This window comes from Neolamprologus multifasciatus, chromosome 20 (assembly GCF_963576455.1).
Source record: "Neolamprologus multifasciatus chromosome 20, fNeoMul1.2, whole genome shotgun sequence".
Taxonomy (NCBI): domain Eukaryota; kingdom Metazoa; phylum Chordata; class Actinopteri; order Cichliformes; family Cichlidae; genus Neolamprologus; species Neolamprologus multifasciatus.
Genome location: NC_140458.1, coordinates 27,522,911 through 27,550,538, shown reverse-complemented (window position 1 = coordinate 27,550,538; position 27,628 = coordinate 27,522,911). Strand labels below are relative to the sequence as shown.

The 27,628-nt window shown below is 41.8% G+C and overlaps 1 protein-coding gene across 2 annotated transcripts in view; it reads right to left on the bottom strand.

Moving 5' to 3' along the window:
* Positions 1 to 27,628, bottom strand: part of sema3h (sema domain, immunoglobulin domain (Ig), short basic domain, secreted, (semaphorin) 3H) — a 52,209-nt gene that overhangs the window by 17,823 nt on the left and 6,758 nt on the right. For both annotated transcript variants that reach the window (XM_085147261.1, XM_085147262.1), the window contains exons 2-8: positions 14,112 to 14,266; positions 9,846 to 9,908; positions 9,113 to 9,232; positions 7,215 to 7,308; positions 6,777 to 6,896; positions 6,134 to 6,279; positions 4,863 to 4,977 (exon numbers count right to left, since the gene is read on the bottom strand). In XM_085147261.1, coding sequence (XP_085003387.1) covers positions 4,863 to 4,977; positions 6,134 to 6,279; positions 6,777 to 6,896; positions 7,215 to 7,308; positions 9,113 to 9,232; positions 9,846 to 9,908; positions 14,112 to 14,266 — 813 coding nt within the window. The remainder of the gene's footprint in view (positions 1 to 4,862; positions 4,978 to 6,133; positions 6,280 to 6,776; positions 6,897 to 7,214; positions 7,309 to 9,112; positions 9,233 to 9,845; positions 9,909 to 14,111; positions 14,267 to 27,628) is intronic.

The window sequence follows — 27,628 nt, the reverse complement described above, 5'->3', positions numbered from 1 at the left end:
TCTCCCCATTTTTGTTTGGCTGTAAGAAGAAAATAAAACGGCGATTACCACTCCTTTCTTCATCCCCTCTCTTTTTTCTTCATATGCCCTGCCCAGAAGCCAAATTTATTTCCAATATTCTCTTAAATCAGATATTCCTCTCTCCTGCTCCCTCCCCCTCCTTCACCTTCTCTTGCACAGTGTTGCACTAATAACCCGTTGATGACAGCTTCCACATCCCTCCTCATCTCCCTCAGCCCATCTTTCTTTGTCCTTCTCATGTCTGGTCAACACCACGTGCTACAACCTCTGCCCTCATCCTGCCTGTCCTACTAGATCCCCCTCCTCCTACCCTTCTTTTGGCCATCAGCCCAGCTCCTCACTTTCACTCACTTTCTATCCATCTCCTCTTTTTTTTCTCCCTCTGATAAACTGGGCTTCCTTTCAAGTGTTTGCAGTCAAGCGATGATGGATTAGTAAGGTTCAACGGGGGAGTCAAATCTGCCTCAGCATCACAAAACATGTTTTCCTAACCAGTTTGAACAAATGGTGTTTGTCGACAAGGCAATTAAGCATTAAATAGTGGAAACACATTTGTCAGATTAACCTGAAAGGATTGGGAAGGCTTGGCAATATGTGCAACTGCTTAACCGTCACTTCATATACAGAGGGAGACAAATCTTTCCCTCTAGTTTATCTTCTGACCTTTTTCTCCGTCTGATGAGGTCAAACAGACCTGGAGAAGATACGGCTGACCCAAAGAAAGGTTAAGGTCATTTAAAAAATGTCCAATATATAAAACATCAATCTCCCAGAAATGTCAAACTTGCTGTTTCTGGGTTGTGGCTCTCATACATCACTGATGTTTTTTTGGATCGCTTACAACAGCTGACTGTTCAGAAGGTCATCGTCGTCATCATCTCAAACTCATTTTAAATTATATGTGGATTTAAAAAATAATGAAATCTACATTTGAGCTTGAACAAGAGGCTTGCTTGGCTGATGTGTTTCTCTGTCTCTCGTCACTGTCATGCTTTTATACCATCCACAAACTCTCCCGGTGACGCTCTTCCTCCCCTGCACTTTTCCTGTCTGTGGGAAGCGTACGGGTGCTGCCTTATGTCTGAAGCACCGAATCGTACGCACGCAGACAAAAATAGACGAGGAAAATGGCTGAGAAAATCGAAGTAGCTCCAGTGTCAGGACACAGAATCCGGCCACAGAGGGTTGCCTGTCTCCAGCTCTAAAACCTCATAGCATGACTCTCCTCCACAACAACAACAACAACCACAACAACGGGGAAAACAGCACTGCACAGCACAGAGTCCTTTCCTGTGAGGGACTCGGCTTCCACTCGACTGTTTGACTCTTTGAATAATTGTGGTTAAGTGGGGTCTGATTTTTGTTTTTCTCACACTAGCGTGGTTGACAACAAGAGCTCAGCATTAACACTTACACAAGTGAACAAAAGGCCCTACAGCTCCAGACACAAAACAACTGAACAATAAATTCAAAGCAGTCCGGTGCTGTGAGTCAGTCCTCGTGGCAATTACAGCCCAAATGCTTTGCCCAAAACAAAGCCAACTCTGAGGGTGTTCAAAACCCTCATAGAACATGTGAGTCAGTCCCGACAAAAATATGCTAAAGGAACAAGAGGTGAATCAGCAATTTGCAACAAGTGCTTTGACAAGCTTGTAGAGCAACGCGTGCAGCTTTGATCTGATTCCCCTGCCTGTTGAGTGACATCACATGCATTACAGAACTGCTATGAACACAAAAGGCAATTGATTTTCTATAGCTGGGCTAAGTTTAGATCCAAAAATGTAGTATCAGGAAAAGTTCAGAGCTCAGGTTCAAATAAATCCTTCTCAGTAAAGGTGTGGAGAGCTTCATCATGGTGTTTAGAATAAAGGCGCCAAGGTTAGAGAAGGATTGTGGTCAGAAATGCAAACATTTACTTTACATTGGAAATGGTAAATGAAGAGTGGCCGCCAATCCATCCACCCCAACCTCCTCCCTGTGGTGATTTTGACACTCTGTAACAGACATGGGGCATAAAGTAAATTAAGAACTACACTCTGCATAACTCAGTGGAAACATGGTAACAGGTCACAATGAATAATATGAAAAATTCCATCTAAACTATATATACATATATATCAAGATGTATATAAGTCTATCTCTGGCCATTTGTCTAATCTGTTTCAACACTGCATGGGTCAGTGATGAAACACTGTTTCCTCCTATTAAAAGAGTTTTTCCTTCCCACTTTCTCAACATGGGCCTGACTATATTGTATTGTCTTTACCTTACAATATAAAGTGCCTGTGTGTGTGCCTTACAGAATTAGCAAAAGTGAAAAAAATGTTCAACAAAAAAAAAAATGTATGCAAATAAAAGCACCCACACGCAGCCTGGTGTCACCCGCTGCTCTGGAGGGACCAGCAGAGCGTCGCGAGTTTATGGGATTTGGTAGTGTTTCTATGTGGCAGAGCATGGCATAAACACAACATTGGCGGCATTCTTAACACGATGGGTTAATCGCCTGTATATGCAGGTCGTGGTTTTGTATGTGTGTGTGCAGCTGAAGTGTATTCACAAACAAATTTGTATGCAGCCTTATCAGATGTGTAAAACATGGCCAGAGGCATGCTGGGTAGAGATGTTTATGCTCTTGACAAGTCTGAACTCTTTTGTATACACAGACAGGCTAAAGCTTGAGTGTCTTTGTGTGTGTGTGGTAACAGCTGAAAAACAGTGTGTGTGCTTTCAGGTGTTTGTTATTGTTGAGCATGTGTTTGTGTAATGGTTGGACTATGTGAAGGAGTGTAAAATTTACTGTATATGTTAATGTACTGTATACATTCACAAAAATGGTAACTCTCTGAGTGAGTTACTTAGTTTACTCTAAGTGTGCTCTGTTTACACAAAGAGCGGAGACGAGTAACCTAAGCAGAGACAAGTCCTAACCTCACGCTGTCCCACTGTTACCATATGTCAAACTGCGTGTCTCAGATTTACACCTTTTTTCTTTTCCTAACAAATACCTAATCCCCTAAGGGCCTAGCAGGAAACACGGTGGCTTCATAAGTAAGAGAGTCTCAGATGATCTGCTCGAAAACAGGGTGGTGCAGTGAAAGCACGCCGGGCTCGTAACTCATGGATCAAAACATTTCTTTGTTAACTGTTTGTCTTAACAGTTGATTAGAGATTTCAAACACTCGAGGAACTACATTAGCAGTTTAGTGTTCTTTGGGTAAACCCTCCCTTCCAAGAACACCCATGAATTTCAAACTCCAAGCCTCTAATTTTTAATGCAGACTTTTCACGAAAACCTTGCAGTCTCAAGAGTATTAGGTTTGTGGGCTGAAGTCAGGGCCAAGGAGGAGCCAGTTTTCTGCAGAGGAGTGTTTCACACTCGATACAAGCCCACTTCTTTTATGATGCTGGAAATTAGATAAAGGAAGCAAGTTCTAGCTCTCATTCAGTTTCCTCAGGAATCCAAACATCTGTCCGTGGCTCAAGGATCTTCATCTGGACTGTTATTGCAGACACACCCGTGTTAGATGACATTTAATGAAGACCCGAAGCCATGGCCTCTGTAATTCATTGGCAGCAGAAATTCAAAAATATTATTTATTCAACAATTAATTTCACTTTGTTTATGCAGCACACTGCGAGGTTTATGTGTGCTAAATGTGCAGTAAAAACAAAACCGATTTGCTTCATCCTCCTACGCCTTCCTTTTTTAAAAACCTCACCATGCTTTCCTCTTTCTACCATCCACCCTTTCCTTTTCATAACTTCCAATCAAAATATGAAATGACTAATTCTGAGCTGTATGGGCAGAGGCACCTTTAAAGAACATAATCCCACCCGCCCGCCACAGAGGACTAAAGGTGAAGTAGGAGTACATGAATATTAAGTTTCCACTCAAATAAAATAGGGAGCTTCATTTGTAAAAGGCATCCTCTACATAGTTTCTGTACTCTCCACCACCAAATTATAATGGTAAAGATAGAGATACCCTGGTGGAAGCTTCGGACCTACTGCCTAAATAGTGTGCGGGGAGCTAGCAGTTTCAATGAATTAACAGGCTGTATCATCAACTGCAGTTATTTACTAAAGCTTTCTACTGAGGCACAGTTACATCGATGTTGAAATGTTGATGTTTTCTATGAATAAATAAAGATTTCTGTAGTAAAATATTTAAATCGCTAATATTGTAGCGCTGAATTCAGCTAAACATAATTTCCTTAGGGATCAATAAAGTATTCTGATTCTGATGAATCAACCCAGTTACTGTGGTGGTGTCTTTTATTGATGTTTTAAAGCTTGCTGATTGCCCATTAACATTAATGCCACCGTTTTTTAAGAGACACTCAGAGTTGTGCATCTGCACATCTGTGAGCGACAAATTCACACCGGCAGCGTCCAAGTTCACAAATTCAGCATCTCGCACCTCTCACAGACCTGCTGCTGCACGCACCCACACTCAGAGCTGACCGGAGGACTCTGATGTGAAAATCCTCAATAACGAATAAACCCATTGCAACGAATGTTGCCGTGGTAACCAAGGCCGAGGCACGAAGACAAACCCAAGGTGACCGACAGGGCTGTTGGTCACCGTGGTAACAGTGGAGCTATGAAGGCATTTACTGAGGCAGTGGTTTTTAAGTTTCCTTACGTGTCTGCGAACTCACATGAAACACACACACACACACACACACTGGCTGAGTGTCTGAACTCAATTCCTCTTTTATGAAACATTCAGGGACAGACCTTCAGCTGTGCGACCAGTGGTTAAGACCTGTCGGATGTGATTTTGTTTTAGCTTTCATGTGATGTGTTTTGCCTTTTGATGCTTTCATGTGTGTACTCACGGAGCTGGTCGAAATGTGTCTGTAAGCCATCTGGTCCTGGGACTGAACAGACCATTCGAGCCTTCTGGAAAGTGCTCCACTTATTGACTAAACTCCTCTGGCCTCCGATGTCGTTCTACATGAACATTACAAAGAACTTAATTAGATCTACTATGATTACAGAAGTAGCAAACATACAAACATATGAACATGGTAAAAAAATGGCCTGTATTTGTAAAGCACTTTACTAGTCCCTAAGGACCCCAAAGCGCTTTACACTACATTCATCCACCCATTCACACACTGGTGATGGCAAGCTACATTGTAGCCACAGCCACCCTGGGGCGCACTGACAGAGGCGAGGCTGCCGAACACTGGCGCCACCGGGCCCTCTGACCACCACCAGTAGGCAACGGGTGAAGTGTCTTGCCCAAGGACACAACGAACGAGACTGTCCGAGCCGGGGCTCGAACCGGCAACCTTCTGATTACAAAACAAACTCCCAACTCTTGAGCCACGATCGCCCAAACATTGCATATTTAAGCTGGCAAAAAAATTCACGCACACACAGTAACATTGGCATGAAGCTCGCCACGCTGCCAAGACTGCTTGCAATTATGGACAATGACTCCCACCCCCTCCATAACACACAATGTGAAGAGCAGTTTCAGCAACAGGTTCCTTTAACCTCGCTGTCTGAGGGATGCTACAGGAGGTCGTTCCTTCCCGCTGCTATCGGGCTCTTTAATTCATCCACTTGGGTCAGATCACACATGTGGAACAGAATTAATCACACCTCACCTCACCTCTGTCACTTTTGTACATGATGACATATATTTGAGCACATGCTTGTCCTTTGATATTTATACCTATATCTCTATATTTATCTATTTATCTTAATATTTATCTGTCAATATCTCTGTTTCTACACTCTTTTTATACGAGTGTTTGATGTTTATTGTATATTTGCTGCTATGACAACTCAATTTCCCTCTGGGCTTTATAAAGTCTCTCTGATTCTAACAAAGCCATGGATGTGCAAACGTGTCCACACAGAAAACACACACAACAGTGGAAGACGCAGTGATTGTGACAAACATAAACAGTCCCTCATACATTTCAGTGATACACAGATACACAGTTGCCTGTTCTAACACACACACTGACCAAACAGCACGTACATACCTTCCCATGGAGGTAAACGTGTTTATGTAAGCTACATGCAGACGTGTTCTGATGAGAGTGTCCAAACTGCACAAACCCTATCTATGCCAAACAAACATGTCGCATACCTTGCACACACGTGCCACTCTGGAGTAGAGCACCTTCCCAGCAGCACCTTCCGCCTCCTGAGCGCGCTCGGTGAAGAACACGTAAACCTTATCATCTTCTGGATTATCAGTTTCAGACAACGGCGCTACCCGCACAAACTGGGCATCTGGAGGAAAGTACCACAGACACACACACACAGGCAAATTATAGGAAATCAAATGTAATACAGTCCGGCTACACTGATACAAATGTAATTTGCAGCGCAAGGAATAGAGAAAGAGCAAAGGGATGATTAGGGAGAAGTCAAGTTTCCAAACAGCAGGGAGTCAGTATATATCGCCTTGTTATCAGCAGCAGACGTCGATACACAGGAGCCTGATAAAACACCAACCGGGTGTGCAGGATATGATTTTAGAGATGCTCAAAGATATTCAGTTTACTTCAGAAAATTCAGTTCACAAAGTACACACACTGAATGTGCTGCACACATTAACCGTGACTTGTGATGTTTTCTTGGCGGAGAATTTGACAAAATTTAGTGTTTTAGTGATTGTGTTATCGTAAGGAGAACATTCTCAACTAACTTCTAACGTCAGACGCAGTTCTGAGTTGTTCAACACAAAGGTAGACTTCAAAAAGGAAGTGGTGCTTTTCTGCACTTACCCTGCAGCCAGGTGGAATCGTACTGCTCAGTGCGGATGACACGACGGTTGCCAAGACTACGGAAGAAGGCAGAGTCCCGGCTCATGAAGTCTGAGGTGATGCCGGCATACAGCTCTCCATCTACACAGAATACACAACAGTATTCTCATCAGTAGTCATTGAAAGACATCCAAGTCATGGCTCTCCTGTTTTAGACATCCTCTAGAAATTATATATAACTTCCACAGTTTGATGAGTTTTATAACAGCAAAGCATCACTTTTGCTACAAACACAAACCCATTTTCCATCTAGTTTTTCTTTGATAAAACACCTAATTATGCACATTTAGATGATTCCTTTCCACCTAATGGTTATAATTTTGTTGTAGAGAAAATAAAGTGCATGATGGTGCGTGTACTGTTTATTAAAGGTGAGGTTTAAAGAAACAGTTAACTTACCAACGACTGCAGAGGCCGTTTTCTGGAATGGATCGTAGGGACATTTGCCTTTCCCGCACTCTGTCTGGCTGTAGGAGAGAGTCTGATGCTCTGACTGTCAAAGAAATCACAGACGTCACTCACACAGAAAGAAGACAGATCACAAAGCTGCCCTAATTTATATTGCAATCTCAAGTAGTTTATCCACTGATGCAGCAAATCATCCAGAAGCATCATAGCGGCGGTTCAGGTGGTAGAGCGAGTCATCAAACAATCAGAAGGTGGATTAATCCCGACCTCCACCTGTCCATGTGTCAGAGCATCCTCAGGCAGGATACTGAACCCCGAGTTGCGCCTGATGTCACTGTCAGTTTTATTTCTACAGCACGTGTAAGCAACAAAGTAGACCAAAGTGCTTTACACGATAAAACCACAGATCAATATAATAAATACAGCAGAATAAAACACAAAACAAACAAAATGAATAAATATAATATGAATTATTATTATGAACTAAAACAAAGACAATGCAACATAAAAAAACCTACACACGTGCATAAAAAGTACCAGTGCATATAGCACCATTTCAGCGAGCCCAACTACCCTGCCACACATGCACTCAGTGAGCACCTAACTGAGGGTAATCGGGCTAAGTGGAGGGATTTTAAAATGTGTGAAGCTCAATGTTAAACCAGTCACCACCATCGGCACCTCTAAGAACCATGTCTGAACCTCTGCTCTGATCTTACATGGTCTTTCATGGGATTAACTGTTCTCTGACACACACACACACACACACACACACACACACACAAAACTAAGTGAGATGAGTGAGAAACTTCAGAACCAGCAGCCTATTTCTGGGAAAAAACGATAACCCACATGTGTCATTATGATGAGAAATTACACACCGACAACAGCAGGCAGGTTTGACCTCTACAGTTACATTCACCATCCATTGCATTTGACATACAAATGTCAAATAACATATCTAAGGTGTCTGGTAGCCCACACAGTGCAGCATCAGTGACGAAAGGAAATTTGACATATCACAAGGTGAACCCTTTTGGATATGTGGGCATAGGGGCAGACACCACATGATATTTCAGCTGCTCGTAGGCATGCGTATGGGGGCTGGAACTCGAAGTCTGAAAACAGACATATTGGTGGGTGGTAGGAAAATCAAGGCATCCAATACATATATTTCTATTTTTTAATGCAGACAGCCCTCAAAACCTGGATAAATGAGTAGAGCATCAGTGACGAACGTTAATTTGACATATCGCAGACTGAACACTATGCATCCACGGGCAGCACTGCAGTTAACATCAAAGTGCTGCTTGTATAAAATTGCAGAGAATGGCCCAACTGATTCTGATTTTGGATCAAAATGAAAAGAGTAATCTATGTGACTTTGAAAGAAGAGGTAACTGTAGTTGGGGGACTGATGGCTTCAGCCACAAAAATTGCTCGAGTGGCTGCTGTTTCAGAAGGATAAGTGACTAAAGTGGCATAAATGTGGGAACTACATCAGCAGACAGTTTGGAAATTACAGTTGACTGCACACGTGATGACCATGATCGTTCTGCATTAGTGTGATAGGTAAGGAAAAATGTGAGGAACAAAAAGAGGAGCTTCTTCAGATTTCAAGGAGAGGGATTTGATAGCAGGGCTTCAGCGAATATCGGGTTTTGATGGTCTGCTTCATTTTTACCAGACCAGAAAGCTAGCAGTCTTTTAAACACAACCCATTCTTCAGCTTTATTATTTTAGGAGCAGCAGATTTAAGTCTGGTAGCGCTCACACCTCTACAGATACCATTTTTTTATCCAGCAAAGTCGCAAAAGAAAAAAAAAATACATATTTTGCACCAGCATACTTTACCTGTATAGTGTATGTAATTGTGTCTGTAGCATTACCTGATGAAAGACGCTGGTGGCTATGAAAGCACAGCGGGGGTTGAAGGCCCCGGTGCCGCACACATACAGGTGAGTCTGGTTAAAAGGCTGCAGAACGCGCAGGAAGTTCGCACACTCCAGCTGGACAGAGAGAAACAGGGACCATAAAGTGAGGAATAATGGATGACACATGTTATTTTGCGCTGATGCTTAACTGTTTTCTATTACTTGTTTGAATATCAAACAATATGACTTGCACTTATTAAACTCTGGCACAACTGACAAATTTTCACACCTTTCATCTTGAGCTTATTGTGAAGTCAAGAAGCAAAAAAGTAGTCCTAAAACTTCAGATGTGACTGATTGTTCAGCACACCCCACCAGATGTCTGCCAGTACTTGGATCAACTGAATCTTGATATGCCTGCCTGCATGAAAACTGTCTTGTTTGTTTACAGTTCCCAAATGAATAAGATACATTCAGCTTTAGTTCTGCCCTTGATGGTAATCTATCATCCTACTGTATTGCTTTATTGCTTCATAGCTCTAGAAAGTTCTTGTATGGTATTATCAAATGGCAGTAGGGAGTAGAGAAAGGATGAAAATGGCTGATGTGGTTTGACACTGATTCATATCTGCACGCAAATGTGTCCGAATGTAATTCTTTTCCCTGCGTTGCTTAAGTCAGGGTAACGCGGTTACTTACCCAATCTTAGCGTGTTTGCGTGTGCATCTGCGAGTGTGCATTTGATTACCTCTGGATCCTTCCCAGCCATGAGACATTCTTGGACGCGGTCCGGACTGGCTGGCCAATACAGCTACAGAAAGAAGAGAGGGGGAGAGAAAAAAGAGAGGGACAAAGAGATTTCAGAAACGTTTTTATTGCTCACTCTACATTTCTGATAAAGGGCTTCGGGGGATTGGCAGGTGCTTTATGAGGGAGCGTGGCAGGGATAGTCAACAGAACATGACTAATCTAGAAGAAAGAAGGAGATGATTTTACTACCTCTTAGCTCCAAACAGATCAGCTTTAGGGAGGAGAAAAGAAAAAGCCAACTGGCAGCATTGCTGACTTCTGATAATGAGCCAAACTGCCAGAGCAGAGTACATGACTACAAGTATGACTAACTGACATACAATCCTGGCCATGCCTACACACTGTGAATGTGCACTGCAATGCAGCTATTATCACTCATCTAAATGACTAAATGACTGCTGATTACAATTACACATGGCTGACAGTATTTATTCTGACTTTAAACCCAAAACATCGTGCTATTATTTGATTTGTGCAGTTATAACATGATGTTATTATGTTATCTTGCATCAACAGAACAACTGAAGCAGCCACTGTGAAGGGTCCAAGATGAACCAAACGGGGTTCTGGCTCCACAATTTCCTCTCTGTTGTGGTCACAGTTAGTTTCTTCTTTAACCAGCAGTTCTTATTGGACACGACAGGCTCTAAGACGGAATCAAACTTTCGGTGACCGAGTTCCAATTCAGGAAGTTAATGACTTAGGCCACATTAACCTGTGTCAGCGCAGCAGTTCTCAGACTTTTTCTGAAGATCGAAAAAACTCATGACCCATGCCCCACATTTTTTTATTGATAACAATCATAAAGACTCCATGTTGGATTTTACTTAAACAAAGATGAACGTTATCAGTGCGGCAGCATCAGCAAAGCCTTTATGAAGTTCCCTAAAACCCCCCCCAAAACAAGTCATATTCATTCACTTTAGTTTCACTTCATATTTTTCTCACAGACCTGTAGTCTGCTATGATGACTAAAAGAAGAATAGCTCTCATAGTCTCATCCTTTGCTGTTATATCATGATATGAACCGGAGATGAATGAAATACAGTCGTGCATTCCTTTCCTGCATCGTGTGGGCTGCCATAAAGCCCACACGATGGATTTTGAAGACCCTGGCTCAGAGGAAGATATATGGTATTTACTTCACTTTGTATGTGAGCTCTTTGAAAAGGGCTTCAAGAAGAAAATAAATGACATTGCTCCAAAAAAATCTTTCCATACTGTGTAATGCACAAATGAGAGAGATCTGTGCCTTTTGTGAAGAGTCAGAGAAAAATCGAGATCCACATGTCGATGTCTCTTTTTTTCCCCGTTGCTGTTGTTTAAGCTGTGAGAATCAGTGTGGTGTAATAAACCCCTCAGGTTGCTAAGTTTTTTTCTTTGGGTCTGTTTAGGTTTGGTTGTGTGAGGTCATCCTGGGTTCAGGTAAGATAATCACACATGAAAAGGTACATTTGTAACGTGAAAAATGGATGACTTCACCGTTTAACAAACTAAAGCAATCAGAGAAGTGTTTGTCTTGCACTTGTTAGCTTAATCACATTAAACCACACTGTTTGCTTCAGTGTAAACTTAATCAGCGTATAATAAAAACTCTATAATGGAGAATGCTTTCATGTAAAGCCAGTAAGGGAGGAAACCACAGAGGCTGGGATGGTGTGCAGTGAGGGAGAGACTGCGAGAGCGAGAATGAGGTGAGCCTTAGTGTCAAATGGCTTCTACATGACTAATCTAAATATTTCCCTGAGACAGTCATTCCCCTGGAGAGCAGAACGGTGAGACCGAGATGCAATCGATACGATAAGCGAACGTCTGCACTTGTCGCTAAGTACGTGATACACAAATTGCTGTTCAGGTGTCAGAAGTAAATTCAAGACCTCAACTTCACACCGCATTAGGAAGTAAATGTATATATAAATTGTAACAAGTGCACATTATTAATTGAAAAAACACATCTGTGCACTGATTGCAGTTTTTATCTCTCTTTTTTGTATTTGGGGTGAATGAAGATGTGAAGAAGTGACAGGAGCTTGTAGAAAGTGATTAATGACAAATGGCGGTGGTTTCAGGAAACAATTTCTGGATGTACACTAATTGTTCCACGATGCAGTCATTCCCACAGAGGCTGGTGCGGGGCTGAGACCATCAGATTAGATTAGAGACCACACATTTATCTCCGAATACCACACACTGACAGGAACACGGACCACCACTAAGGAAGTCTCAACAGGTAAAGACTGCGGTTAATGGGATTTTACCCCTCTGTGAAAAACATGCTGGTTGTCAGTTTATACGAAACAGAAGATGTAAATGTGGGTTTTTGTAAAAAGGGAACATATTTTAAAAAAGTAAAAGGAACAAGGGGGGAAAAAAGCTAGAAAAAAATTACAATTTCTGTACTTTTGGAGTCGTTTTCAGAGCCGAGAGAAGATTCAAAACAGAAAATGAAAGGAGAGAAGAGCAAACAAAAAACCGCAAACAAACATTTAAACCCCTGGTGACCCTTTGTGTTACAGCAGCTGCAAGCTGTTGACTCACACAGAAAGAATGGCCTGAGTATTTTTTTTCCCCCGATCAAAGAAAAATGTGATTTAAATGTTATAATAAATTATAAGATCGTCTCTCTAAGACACACTGATTTTTATATAACAGAAAAACCGCACATCCACTGTGCATAAGTGTGGGTAAAGTCGGGAGGAGATAATATAAATAAAAACAGGATCCAGATTGTCTCAGGCAACATAGATAAGAAGCTCTGAGAAAATAAACAGAAATGTTGAGAACATGGCACTGAGTGATTGTAACACCAGGGGGACAGCACACAGGCTGGAAAGGTACAAACAGCCTATAAATACTGGATGTACAAATATGTAACTTAACAACCCGCACAGAGCTGAGTTATGATTTGACTGTGACTATCTATCCTTATGCTGGCTGACTGCCTGACTGAGTGGGTGGCTGGCCAGCGCAACTGATGGCTGTCTGTCGGTTTCGCTAGTTGTTTTTTTTTCTGCTCTTCTACCTGTTTGGCTCTCTGACAGCTTGCATGCACGTCTGACTGATGAGGGTATTGATTTGATCCGGCTGGCCAGGGTTAAGAAAGCCAGCACTGTTCTGTGTCCTTGCTGTGACCCTGAACTCTACCTGACTGGCGAGCCATTAACGTGGCTGTCTGGCTGTCTCGATACCGTGCTAAAGCTGCAGAAGGAAACTAGATACTGTAACAAAACTTCCACATCTAACAGCCACCACGAAGGAGCGCCGCGTCTCGCAGCAAATCTTGGGTTGGTCGGAATATTATTGTGGCACTTCCACATTCCTGTGTATTGCTTATGTGCTGGGCAGAATCTTCGTTTGACTAAGCTTCACTTTACTCATATGTAAAAAAGCTAATCAAATCAAATATTGACCCACTCACTAGTGTATAAAATCTAGAGATGCGCTTGTGCAGTCTTTGCAAACCAAAAATATGTTGTGCAGCTGACCTCGTGCAGTCTGAAGCATAATACCTCCGTATTGGTGCCAACAGAGGCAATCGTGCTTTTGAGCAGTAAATGTGGAAAGCAGAGAAAGTTAGGATGTAAGAAACGTGCATAACATAATTGTGGCTTGAATGGAATCCATTACAGTCCTATCTGTATGTGTCTTCTTTTTTAACGCATAGCCCCTTCTTTAAGTGTACATTCCCAACTTCTGTACTTTTTCCATTTACCAATTGCTAAACTAAATAATACTAAGTGATCAGGCCAAAAAAAATCACCTTCTGCTCAAAAGGTGGAGACATTTTTATCAAATATGGACAGCTTGGCTGCCAAGGAGAAAGCTGAATAGAGGTGGAAATGTGGCACAGCCTCTTTCTGCTTTTTCAACACTGTTTCTGTCTCCGTGCTAAATCGAAATGAATGGTAAGTGAATTGTTTGTTCAGCTAAGAACCACAAAACAGGGTCAGAGGAAGAAAAGTGGAGCTTTTGTGCAACGCAAGTAAGGAATTTGACAAAGATAAGAGATTAGAGGGGATATTAGAAGGGTGTGACTTTCCTCTTAAACCATCAGCAATTAGCCCTATTAAGTCTCTGACACATCAGCTATCTCATCTGCTGTCATCTGACTGTGTGTTTTATGTGTGTATTTTGTGTTACATCTCTTGAGTCTACCTTTCCTTAGATGGTAAGCAAATGTGTGCTTGCGTCCTGCGGTTCTAACCTTGCGTGGGTTTTGCGTTATGTCATCCATACTGGTAGACAGAAGGCCATCTTTCATGGCCACATAAAGACGTCTCCTGTCTTCATCGGGCAGCAGGGAGTGCAGGTCTCCCGCCATCAGGGGTAGCGTGAGCAGCCGGCCATTCTGGATCAGCTCTGAGAAGAAGAAAAAAGAAGAGAAAAAACACAAAATAAAGGTCTTCATTCTTATCAGTTTTTAAAAATATTCAAGGGAATCTGGAACAAAAATAGCATTAAACTGAAAGAAATCTGTTGTTTGCAATAAAAATCTAATCTTTGTCTTATTCATTAGGCATTACTGTATATGAAGAAGTGTTTTCCACCATAGAACAGGTCCAACAGCCTCCGTGCTTTTTACAGTTTTACTAATACATGACAAATAGCTTTTAAGTTTTTGCAGACATGTCTGTAAACTGCTGTTGAGCAATGTGCTAGCAATCTTGAGGAGAATTTCATACAGCACTGTTTATGTCTCTGCAACCATTTTCCCACTAGCGACTGCCAGAAACCACTTGCAACCATTTGGGGAATATACATCTTTTTCCTCCCAACTGGTGGTTGTTGGATGGTCACTGACAAATCTAAAGGCCAGTGTGACTGGGGCGAATAAAATATACCTTCCAGTACTTTGATACACGGGTTTTTCCATTCGCAGTTTGGTTGCAATTGTGTAAAAATCAACAATAAATGCAGGTTTTCAAAGTAACAGACTGTGAGAATTAATAAACCTAACTATGACGCAAATTTTGTCTTAACAGATCATCACTTGGATCATCTTTGAGATAAAGTGACGTGTTGCACAAAGACACAGACTGTCCCACGCCTGCAGCACCAATCACAAACGGAACTGGCAGTTGTTTGTTTTGCTGCCTCATTTTTTCTTACCAGGTTGGTCACTATGTTCAAACACAGAATACTGAAATGTATCTCTCGTGAATAAACAAACGTAGACAAACAATACTTGCACATCTCTAGACAGACTGGATGATAACAACCGGATCTGAAACCTCAGATAATGAGAGCACAGATTGCTTTTTTTTTTTTTTAATGATTGCACCATGTAAACTATGAGAACTATGGTGCGGGGAGATCGACTGATTTCAGAACAAGGACAGAAATTGCATGTCTGTCTGTCTCGTGCTAACTTTCATATTTTATCTGCCACGTCTTCTTCTGTAGATCGGATTTGGCAAAACTAAAGCATAAACATATAGGCTTTACAGCAGCGCCAGACATGGCTTCACACGTTGGCAGCTCTACATAGCAGTGAGGAGTAGAAAGAGCTTATAAAAGTGGTTCAAACTTTAAAAACAGTAATAGCAAACTGCATACTCTTATTTATCAACCAGGCTCTCCTGCAATGCTTTAAACTGAACTGAGAAGGGATGCAAAAAAGCAAATTTCCAAGCTAAATGTTCAAACCGAACCCAAAGACAGATTGGTATATATGAAAAAAGAACAATTCAACTTGCATTTGTCTCGTTGGCAGAGAGCACGACTTTATTAAAACCATCATGCATAACTTTGGATTGTTTGAGCTGTAAGCGTATATGTGGTGCAGTTGGTGAACCACAGTATTTTTTCTTTCTTCAAGCAGTTAAATCTGACCTAACATTGTGCATTGAGATGCATTATACACAACAGCTGTATTTCCACTCAAAGCAGGGGTTTGGGGTGAGCAAAATAATAGTCGCTGTAGTGGGGGAAAAAAACTTCCTAAAAAGTTGGTTCCCCGTGGGAAATTACCTGATGGAGGCACGGTTAATATAATGTTTCCTAGTGTGGCAGGAGTGTGAATATGTATTCATAGTTTTGCTACCAATGTAAACTAACTTTGTACAAAGCAAATGCAGAGTTGTAACAGGAAGCTAACTGAATTTTTATTCTGTTTGTACAGACACGGTCTCGATCAGATTTCAGAGTAATCTGATAAAGCTGAAACCTGTTTAACCTTTTTGTCCATTTTGCCAATTTGTGCCAATCTCAAGTTTGAGCAAGCAAGCAAATGCTGTTTTGTAGAGCTCGAAAATGAGAAGGAGGACAGAAAAAGCAAGTGACAGAAGGCGAAAATCCCCGAAACTGTCATACTGCATAAAGGACACTGCATAACATTCAAAGACAAAGAAGTGATAAGCAGCAAACTGGGGCCAAAGGTATTTGTCACAGCTGAAGTTAACACTTGTTTGTTCAGGTAACAAAAAGAGTGTTTAAATCTGGTGATATTAACTAGCCACAGTGAGCTGCTGAAAAGTTTTCGTTTAAGTTTATTTCCTCTTTGTTCAGATTGACGAGCAGCAGAAATGCAAATAGTTGAACAAAAGTCTCAGTTTGCACTGTAATTCAAACAACTTCACTTTCATTAAGCAGCTCTTAAGTGCAGCTTCAAAGAAAACTTTGCATTTAGGCTAGATTTTGAACTGGAAGAGTCCTCTACAGGTATTCTGAGCAGCTTTCAGATCAACCTTTGGTACACAAACCAGGGAAATTACATATTTAGCCTGATCTGGAAATGCCTGTGCATTTCCCAGAAGGGGCCAAACAATGTGGCTGGGTGATGTCTATGCTATTTGGCCCAGCCTATACCTACCCACTGGGGTTCACAATGCCAGTACTGACAGAAACACTTGGAAACACCTATTAACTGTATAATACCCTAAAACCAGCATAAATCAAATCATTTGCAATAAAACAGATAGCAAACTGTTAAGCACAGAAGGTGAAATTCCTTAAGAATGAGAGCCCCAGTGTTGCATAGAGGAAGCATTCTGTAGGGCTGACTGTAAGTGGGCGGCTCAGTTAAGGTGCCTTAAATGCTAACATTCATGCAATACAGCTGCTACTTATACTGAACATTGCAGCTCCCATAGATGTGGGTTTTCTCACTGCTGTTAAGCAGGCTTTGGAAAAGTCTTCAGAAGCAAACATGTGCAGTCTGAAGTTCCTGTTCAACCATTTCTTGATGTGTTTTTAACTGCTAACAGGCAACAAAGAGTGTGCAAGTCCATCACGCTCAAGTAATTTTACAGAAACTCGAATCAGATCTATTTGGGCCATGTCCAAATTCATCAAAATGGCTAACACGGCGGAATGACAGGTTCCCACAACTGTGTCCAATTAAGAAGTGTCCTGCTGTTAGCCCGTGTGACTTTTGTTCCCAGTTGGCGTGTACAGTCAACTGTCGACTTTCTTGACATATTCAAGCAAGCAAATATTTGTTCCCTTTTTGAAACGGCGACTATTAACGGAGCTGATCAGCAAAGGATTGCACACATTTGACCTTCACTGCTATCGTGCCAGGAAAAAGTCCAAGCTACTTCCCTACTGGAAGATTTTGGTCTGAATAGATGAATCCAAAATTATCAGGCCACAGAATCAGGAGACGTTTTTTAAACAAGCATCACACACAAATTGTAAAGTGTGTTAGAGGGGAAATATTTTTGGGATGCTTCACCGCCACCGGGACTTGGCAGCTTGCAGTCATTAATTCAGCTGTGATAACAGGATAGAATAATGTGAGGTCATCTGTCCAAACGTTTAAACTCAATCAAAATCAGGCTTTTCAACAGAATAGGAGCAGAAGCCGATCGACCCTAATGGTGTATGGAATGGCCTCTTCAAAGCCCAGATTTGGATCATACTGACATTTTGTGGGAGGATTTAAAATCAAATTGAAAAACCTACTTGCAGCTGAAGGAATTCTGACATCAGTGTTATGCAAAACGCCACACAAGAAGTAAGCAGAAAATGCTAGCCTTTGAATCCAAAGAGTCGCACATGAGAACCCTCCAGAATACTCCAGTTGTTAATATATTTGTTGTACAAATTACTAAAAAACAGACGGCCTTGAGGTGTTCTTTCCAAATATATTTTCTATAAGTGCATCTGGCTGTTGGACAAAGAAATAAAATGTTTTTGCATAAAAAGGTATTTGTTGTAATGTTGTGTTCACTGTGTTACCACCTGAGACTTGTGACGTTCAAAGTGCAGTGAAACCCTGAAATAAAAGTGAGAGGGTAAAACAGCAAAGGTGAATGAAGTCAGAAGAAAGGAAGAGGGAGGGGAGACGGGAGAAGAGCGACAGCGAGGAGGGAAGATGAGAAAAATGACACGGCAAAGTGACAGCAAGATGAAAACGGTCTGATGGGTGGAGACAGTTCGGAGATGAAAATGAGAAAAATGTCAAAACACAACACGATGACAGACAGTTGAGAAAAGGAGGGGGCGGTATGAGGCAAAAGGGCAGGAACAGAAATCCTGGTCTGAGAAATTAACAAATACTGATGGGTAATGATGACGAGGACGGTTGATGAGAGCAGTTGAAAAAGTGTGCCTGTAAAAATAATACTGCAATGATGTGGCGGGGCAAATGATGGACGTATGGAAGGATTGAGGAAGACGTGGAATCAGGGGAGAAAGCAGGACTGGGTGGGGGAAGAGAGTAGCCGTAAGCGTGACAGAAAACTATGCAATAAAAAAGTGAAAAATGATGGATAAATAAGTAGATAGAAGGGGAGAACGGCAAAAAGGCAAGATGGGAAACGGCAACACTGCTACGATGACAAGATGAAAAATGGTGATTGGATGGATGACAGGTGGGGGAAAGAGCAGGGAAGACAGTGACTGTGGGAGAAAAGAGGAAAACAATGGCAAGAAGGATGAAAAATACAGACAAGAGAAAAAGGCAAAGAACAGGTGATGAGGAAAAATGGAAGGAGACGGAGAAGGTGACAGAAGGAATGCAAGAAAAATGCTGAAGACAGAAATGAGAGGAAGCACAACATGCTGACAGTCAGGCAAAAAAACACAAGAGATGGATGAGCAGAAAGGAAATTAGGGTAGAAAAAGAGAAGAAGACATGACTCAATGGAAATGGGAAGATAATGCGAAGCAGAGAGCGAGCTGCAGTAGGAGAGGAATGGCCTTGCACACTAAAGGTAGATAGCAGAAACTTATACTTGAGCTCAGTGTGAAATCTCCCCGGGTACTTTGTAAATATTCAGCAAACGGTCAGAGAGGTAAATTGTTTTGCTTCACACTGATCTGAGCTTCATTAATCCCAGAAGGAGCATCAGAAACACAAAGAGTGCAACACAATCGGGACTTTTACTTTGGTGTGCTCAAAGTGTTTGACGTAGTTGCTGCTGACAAAAGATGCAGATGAAAGTCCTTACAAAGCCTTGACCAAGGTTATAGTTATAGCTGACTCCCACCTAACCCACCACCTCCATCTTAACAACAGATTTCAATTCAATTCAATTCAGTTTTATCTATAAAGTTCCAATTCACAACAACAGTCTCCTCATGGTGCTTCATAGTTTTCATAACTAAAATTGACTAAAATCAAACAAACCCCTATGAGCAAGCCCTTGGCAAGTGCGAGAAGGAAAAACTTTTAACTGGAAGAAACCTCCGGCAGAACCAGGCTCAGGGAGACAAAACACCAAGTGCATCATGGGAAGCCATCAGCAGCCCAGCCCAGTTACAGCGTAACTAACAGAGGATTTCAGGGTCACCTGATCCAATCCTTACTCTATGCTTTATCAAAAAGGAACGTTTTAAGAATAATTTTAAAGTAGAGTGGGTGTCTGTCTCCTGAACCCAAACTGGGAGCTGGTTCCACAGTGGAAGGGCCTGAAAGCTGAAGGTTCTGTGAAACATTGAAATGATTCGTGCAAATTATGCAAAAAAAAAAAGAAAGAAAGAAAGAAAGAAAGAGAAGAAAATCTGTTGTAATCAGTGCTAATGAAAACATGCCCCTATTTTTTATACCACTCCATTCATCACTGCCATTCTGTTTTTATTCACTGGGCAAACAGTGAAGTGTTTTCCCCTTAATCAGCAAATGAATGGTGAGTAGTGCACTGCCATCAGCTTTGATTGACTTGAATTCTTCTACTGCTATTTGTCTTCTATCACAACTGACAATGATAATGACATTAGAACTGAGTAGTAGTAGTAGCGTGCAACATTCATCAAAACACCAGAATGGAAAGATGCACATCTTGGAGAAGCTTTGCGGCACTTTCAAGTGGGGCTGTGTTTACATTTAAATGTGCTATTCGTGATGGCACTCATTTCTTGATGCATGCTCAATAAGCCAGTTAATCATCAACTTTCTGGGATTGGCACTCGTTAATTTTCAGCTTATAGTCTCTTTTCTTTACACATTCCTAAAAGAGCTACTTTGGGCTGCTTCCTTATTCACGAGGGGTCGCCACAGCGGGTAGCGCTGCATGTTTGATTTGGCAGATTTTTCACGCCGGATGCACTTCCTGATGCAACCCCGAAGGGATTTGTGTCTCCAACCCTACCAAATTTCAAAATAATAATGATAAGAAGACATTCACTGTTTTTTAAAAGTGGTCTATTTATGTTGAATATTGAATTTGAAGCATGCGTACTCAACTTCACAGCTTATATTTAACAGAATGGTGTTTCTTCTTCAAGGCAATCAAAGCCTGGTGGATTTCATGCCTTGCTCGGCCTATTCAAGCATCCAGCACTTCATTTGAATTACAGCGTGTGCGCCACAAGAGCATCATGACCTTGCTTAATTCAATATGAAGGGGGGGTAAAAAAAACTCAGCCTAATTGAATATGAAACCACCTCTGCAGTAAAGAATACCGGCACCATTCAGCGTCACAAGATCCTATTGGTTAAGACAGGCTGAAAAGTACAGCTCATAGCTTGGAGTTCATTAAATCAGCATTATAACAAGGAGGATGACACTCCAAGATGGGAACTGAGAGTGGATGTACCAGAACACACACACACATATTTATATGATTGTGTGTGTGAAAAAATGGAAAGTGGGTGCAGTGGGTGAGTCAGCAGCACATGTTTAATGCTGAAACAAATTTAGATCTTTGCATCCACACAAACACATACTAACCCATTCTCTCAGTTTGGTTACAACTCTGTCTTTACCCTGCACATCCACCCACCCACATACACACACGCATACAAACACACACCCAGGAAAACTTTGCACCATTCAGACATCGACCATCTTGACCTCACCACGATGAATGGCTCTTATTCAATATGGAGAAAAAAAACACATTCTTTCTCCACCATACACACATACACACACACACACACATACACACACACACACATGCACACACACATGCACACCCTTGACTCAGTCATGAAGCACCAGCTGCACCCACCCCACCCTTACTCATGGGACAGTTGCCTTGGTAACGGCAACCATGCCGACATAATTTCAAAGCTGGGGGGGTTGGGTCTGTGTTGTGTTGAGGGGTGTCTCTTGGACTCTACACCCCCCTACCTCCCAGGTCTCTTATACACACACACACACACAGATGAATAATCTGGTCCACACCTCTCATCAACACTTTGGCTAAAACACACAGCGAAGTCTGGAATGATGGAGTGTTGTTCCAAGACATCAAGCCATTTAGGTAATGGGAGGGCAAACAAACACAGACAAGCTTTCATGCATACCACTGACCACATGCATCTACAGATATTTCACAATGCAGCAAGCATCATCTGTGACCCTGTCTGCCTGTTTGTCTGCCCCTGACAACATTCAGCAGGATGTTTACACACAGACACCCACCATCACCAGAATCTCTGGCCATTATCAGCAAAGCGCGGTGATGGAAAGTCAACCAATTTCACCTCACACCCCCATAAAGCTCCAGAATGGAGGCATCTGAAAAGTCGCAGTCAGAGCGCAAGAGAAAGACCAAAGTTTTGTCCGTGGCAGTTTGTGAAGAGTTTATCGACCCAGATGGAATACGCTTTTTTGAGACAGCTGTCTTTTCAGAAACTCGGAATTACAATTGATTTCTTTCTTCTTTTGTTGTTGTTGTTGTTAAACGGATTCTCTGCTCCCTTCAAATCAAACTGAAAGCTCGGAAAAACCATCTGATACCAAGATAGGGAGTTGTCATGTGGCACACAAAGACGAGCAAGGTGAGAAATACATCAGATGTGGATAGCAGGGCGTAAAGTAGAGAGTGAAGGTAATTACTGTTTTCTCCCTCTCTTTAACCTTTCTTTGTAGTGACCTTTCATAATAAAAGACTTACTTACTCTTCGACCATGTTGTACTATTCTCACCAGTCTACCAAGCAAACCATTGATCACAGAAATCTGATGGATTGTAGTAGTTATGGCACTATAGCGGGACAGATGTGCTAAAAACTGCATTACTTCCTCAACCCTGCATACACCTGTATAGTGTTATCAAAAGCTGTCCCACTGAAGTGACGTGACTCTTAAAGAGACAAGACAAAGCAGAGAAAATTAAAAGTGTAACTCTAATATATTAAAACGGAACCAACTACTTCTGATCCATCAAAGCACTACAATCTGCTCTTTTGCCACACACTCAAACACACACAAATGCACACTTGCCAGTGCAAGCTCTTGCAGAGTTCAACCACTCTTATCAGCATCAAACTGACAGGGAGGTCAATGAGGGTCGTGACCTCTGATCGAAGCCAATTGGCCTCTGACTCCTGTCACTCGGAATCAAAGACGGAAAAGGTTAAGATGTAAAAGAACAGACACGCTAAGACATAAGCCTACAGGTCAGTCCAGACGCACATACACAGACACACACACAGATTTTGTCTCTGCATGAATGGTTCTTTTATATTAGTGCAACAATCTGCCTGTCCTTATTCGCCTTCTGTAAGTGTTATTATTTACATACTATTCATTTTGAGGGTCTGTGTGTGTGTTTCTATGTGTGAGTGGCTGGATATTTTTGTCCATGGTGAACATTAGATTAAAGGCTGCTGGTCATGGGAGCTCTGATGGACCTTGATATGATTAGAGCAAATGTGCGGCGTGTGATCCGGCTAAGAACATTCCTGCATTGCACATATCTGACTCGCATGCACGCGCACATCATATGCGCACACAAAACATTGCATATTATGATCAAACGAACATGATTTTTTTGCTGATCAAGCTGGTTTCAAGTCCAATTTAGCTCGATGGTGTTTGTTTAATGTTCAGTGTGTTTGTCATCTCTCTGTTTTACAAGCCCTGACGCAGCAAACTATGCTAATCATAGGCTCTGTATGCATTATGTCATTTGCTACATAATTCACAGACGACATTCATATGACACTAAATAGAGACTTCGAAATGAGTTCTAATTTACTTTCTATAAATAACTCGGCTATAGATGTCAGGACTACACTATAGGGATTGATTCAGACACAGTGCAGTGACTGGTCTGCACTCTGCAGCACAGGTAACCTGCTGTGTACGTGTGCAGCTTACAGCAAAGAATGAAAAATCACTGAAGAAACAGATAAGCGTAAAACTTAAGTTTTCATGACACCTCCTCTTACAGAGGATGGTTACTGGTACTAGTTACAGCCTGTCAGGAGCTCTGTTTGGAGCTAATTTCCTTGTGCAGAGAGTATTTGTCTTGGCATCTGTCTTCTGGAAGTACCTTTCATAACAAATTTAGTAGATGGTCAGAAGCGCTGCTTGTTACATGAGAAGAAAAAAAGGCATAACTTCAAAACTGAACAGATAAGTGGCCCATAGAGATTTCTGTGTGTGTTTATCCATCCACTTTGGCGTTCCACCCCAACAGTCACATCAGAAGCAGGAGGAAGAACAGAAGTGAAACATGGATAAAAAAGAAAATGCAGTTCCTCAAATGGTCACTTAAGGCTGGCTCCAAAAGGAAGTCATTTGTATGCCAGGGAATACAAAAGACATTTGTATTCTACAGTATGAGAGTTATTTGGTACTAATTATTTTGTACTTCTGTACAGCACTTTGGTCAACATTGCTGTTGTAATTAAATGTGCTATATAAATAAAACAAACTTGAACTAATTCCCCATATGCCCACACATTGTAATGCCAAACTTCAGAACTGAAATAAATTGCTGGAATTTACAGCCTGGTACAGAAAAACAACAACAACATCTATACTCTATACTATAGACAATATTTCAATTCATGACAACTTTAAGAGCTCATTTTGACTCCAGGTGGATTTCCTGTCTGCTAGGCCTCACCTCCACTAATGTGAGTCAGTGAAGTGCGCCTCTGAACTATTTTATGGCTTCTTCTGAAGTTTGGTGGTTTGATCCTTGGATGCTTCAGTCTCCATGCCAAATAACCTTGGGCAAGATACTGAACCTTGAGTTGCTCCTAATTCATTCATCAGAGTGTGAGTGTTAGAAAGTACAAAAGTCTCTTAACACTAATTACCGCTTATGTGTGTAACACTCCTGCTATTTATGGATGCAGCTTGCTAACCAAATTTGCTGGTGCCAGATGATAACTTAGCTCTCTGATCTAAATATGGGTCACTGCTGCCTCCAAAGAGACTAAGATGCAGTGCTAAAACCAAGTCTTCAGAAGGGCCTGGCCCACAAACCGATGGGTGACATCATGTTTTGTACTTCCATTTTTTTCTTTCTTTTTTTTTTTTTTTTACATATTCTCTGCAGTTCTAACTTTATGACTAATTTTGTTTGATGTTTGAGATTTCCTCTTATGGGTGTGACTTATGGATGGATGGCTCTGAGCTCAGGTGGACTGTCAAGGTGAGGCTGGCAGCCAAGGTGCAGGGATGACACTGAGAAGCATCAATTTGACACACAGTACAGCGAATGCCAGCACAGCTTTTCCATGCCAGCATCAGAGGAACACATCATGAGTACGTGACTATGCGCACCGCTGGACAGGTGAGCTGATGTCATTAGCGAGCAGGAGGTTTCAAGAACGGAAATTTTCCCTGCTGGGTGAGGAACTTGCAAGCTATTTCAAGAAGAACAGAAGAGGTCTGTAACTCTTTCAAAAGTTGGTACTGACACGTTTGAAAAGTGAGTGGCATACAAGAGAAAATTGAAAGAAAAAGATGATGAAAGAATCAAGTTGCTATTTCAATCGTTATCTCACTCCCGGGAGTCCAGCTTTGTTATTTTCCTTGGTGTCTTATTGCAATCTCTTCCACATCCAGACACTCCACTTATAGCTGCATGCACACACTAGCGACACTTATCATTAATCTATCCAATTATTAGCTCATGGCCTAAACCATTGTCCATTTATAAGCTGCATTCAGTGTGTGTGTGTAGTTTTGTGCGACTGCTTTTGTCTGTCTGTTCGTCTACCCGCTGAGCCCTGGGGAACTTTAGCTGTCTGGTGCGGCGTTCCCAGGGGGAGGACTTTGTTAGCTGCGCCATCGGGGAGAGGGTAGTCTTGGTGGGGGCGAGGAAACCGGGGCACATTTCCTGTGGAAATGGGGTTATCACTTCACCAATTACTGGTGCAATTACAGTGGGAGGCCTGCAGAAGCCTGGGAACAAAGCCCATAGGCACACAGATGGGCACTCGATGTGGGGACACGCACGAGCAGTATGTGCGCACACAAAATCTTTTCTAGCTCGCAATAAAGTCTAATTGTCTCCTTGTTTTTTCTCCCTTTCATGCCAAGTTCTTGCTACTTTACATCTCTCACAAAGCCCGACTGTGTTACAGAGGGTGATCGCGCCGCCTTAAGCTCCCGCTGAGTGTCAGAATCCACAATGAGCAATAATGATGAATGAAACTCTGATGTCCGACATGAGGCGTCCCAGATGCCGAATTATTCGTCTGCAAAATAACACGCAGTACACAACATGAATCTGGAATGCCGAGCACTGTTCAACCAGACTGCACATAGACTCGTCTGACATTCAATAATCACACCTTTGTCTTTTTTTAAATCTTTTTTTTAATAAGAGTATCCTGTCCTTTGAGGGGAAAATACTCCCTTTTTAATTTTTCTTACTGTTCCGCACAGGCTCAACTCTTCTCTCACATCGAAACATATGTGCCCACACACATACACGCATACATACCAGAGCGGAATCATAGCCAAACACACAGACACACACTATATCTGGACTGTGTCACCAAGAGACCAGACCCACGTGGACAGCTTGACCTTTGACCCTAGAGGGAACGATTATTCATCATCATCATCACCAGACTGTTCGTTTAGGTCGCTGTGCCGCTACACGCACACACTGGAGTCCATCCGCTGTTTACTTTTACTCTAATTAGTTTTTTTCAATTCTAATTAATGTAAATGAAGGATCACTGAGAACTCATTGTTTTCGTCTTTCGCTTCATATTCTCACAGTTATACGCAGCCTAGTGTGGGGAGCTGCCCAGTGCAGACCAATGTTCTGGGTTAACTCATTTGCTAATGGCGACAAAAACAAATGTTTTGCATTGGACAGCTGAAGTTTGTCTATTTTCCCACCCTGAGCTTCACAATCTGAAACACAAAGAACCTTAAAAGACATTTAGGACTGCTGAAGTTAATGCTTAGCTCCTGTTTCGTAAAAAAGAACAGTTTTGTAATCCATTAATATTGAAAACGTATAGATTATAAGCTATTTGGAGCAAATGGACAAAAATCCAAAAGGCATGTGATAATTTTTTTTCCCTCCTTCAGATTCAGTTGAGTCAGTGTGACATCTGTCTGTGATTCTGCTGACTCTGAGTCTTCAAGTTCATGACTCTGCAGTGGGCTCATCCAAAGAGGAAACAATTGCCCTTAGTGGCCTGGACTGGTGACAGAGTCTTAAATAAAATCACCACTGTGTTGTTTCATAGACTGTGAGCCATACATCACTGCTGATGAGCTTGCTCTACAGCACAATCGTCATCCACACTGACCTGTTAATGTGAAAAATGGCTACTAGATGCGTAGCGTGCTTCGTGGATATTTTTTTTAAAAGGGCAGCCATGAAGACAAGTAGTTGTCCCCTGACGGTTATGCACAGCCGTGATGTCTACAGCGACTTGTGAAGACTCTCTACTCTAAAGCCAGCCCAGATGATCAAACGCATTATCTGTTACTCTGCATCCTCTTGCTTCTTAACAGGAAAAGGAAGTCTGACTTCCAACCTTTTGTGGCGCATGTCTGATCTTTCCACTGCTGCTAAAACAGAGAGAATCTTATTCTTGTGGTTTCTGCTTCTTTTGCAGAGACATGGGAACGTCAGATCGGTAACATGAGAGGTTAAAGATCAGCTGTAGTCACAAACATTTTTAAAATACTCTCAGTGAGCCTCGACCTTAGAAGTCCTTCACAGTCAGTCTAAGAACAACTGACTGAGGAAGCGTGGTCGACTGATTGTAGATGTCCTATGCTTTCGTTCAAAAGGTGAAAAATAATTAAAAATGACTGTTAATGAAAATGGGCATAGAACAGAAAGTAAAATCCAGACATAATCATAGACTATAGTCTCGATTACAGATGGATTTTAAGAGAGAAAACTTTAGTTTAAACACAAATATACATTTCCAGCCACTTCCTGTTAATATACCTCTGTATCCTCTACATTTACACTCATATCCTCCATCTCCAGCTTGGCCTAAACTACACCTAATGAGGTAAACTAACGGTCAGAGTAGATCTTAGCACTATTGATCCCATCTGCTTCTGGCTTGCAGCTGATGAAGACCTCAAGTGTGTTTTGTGGATTA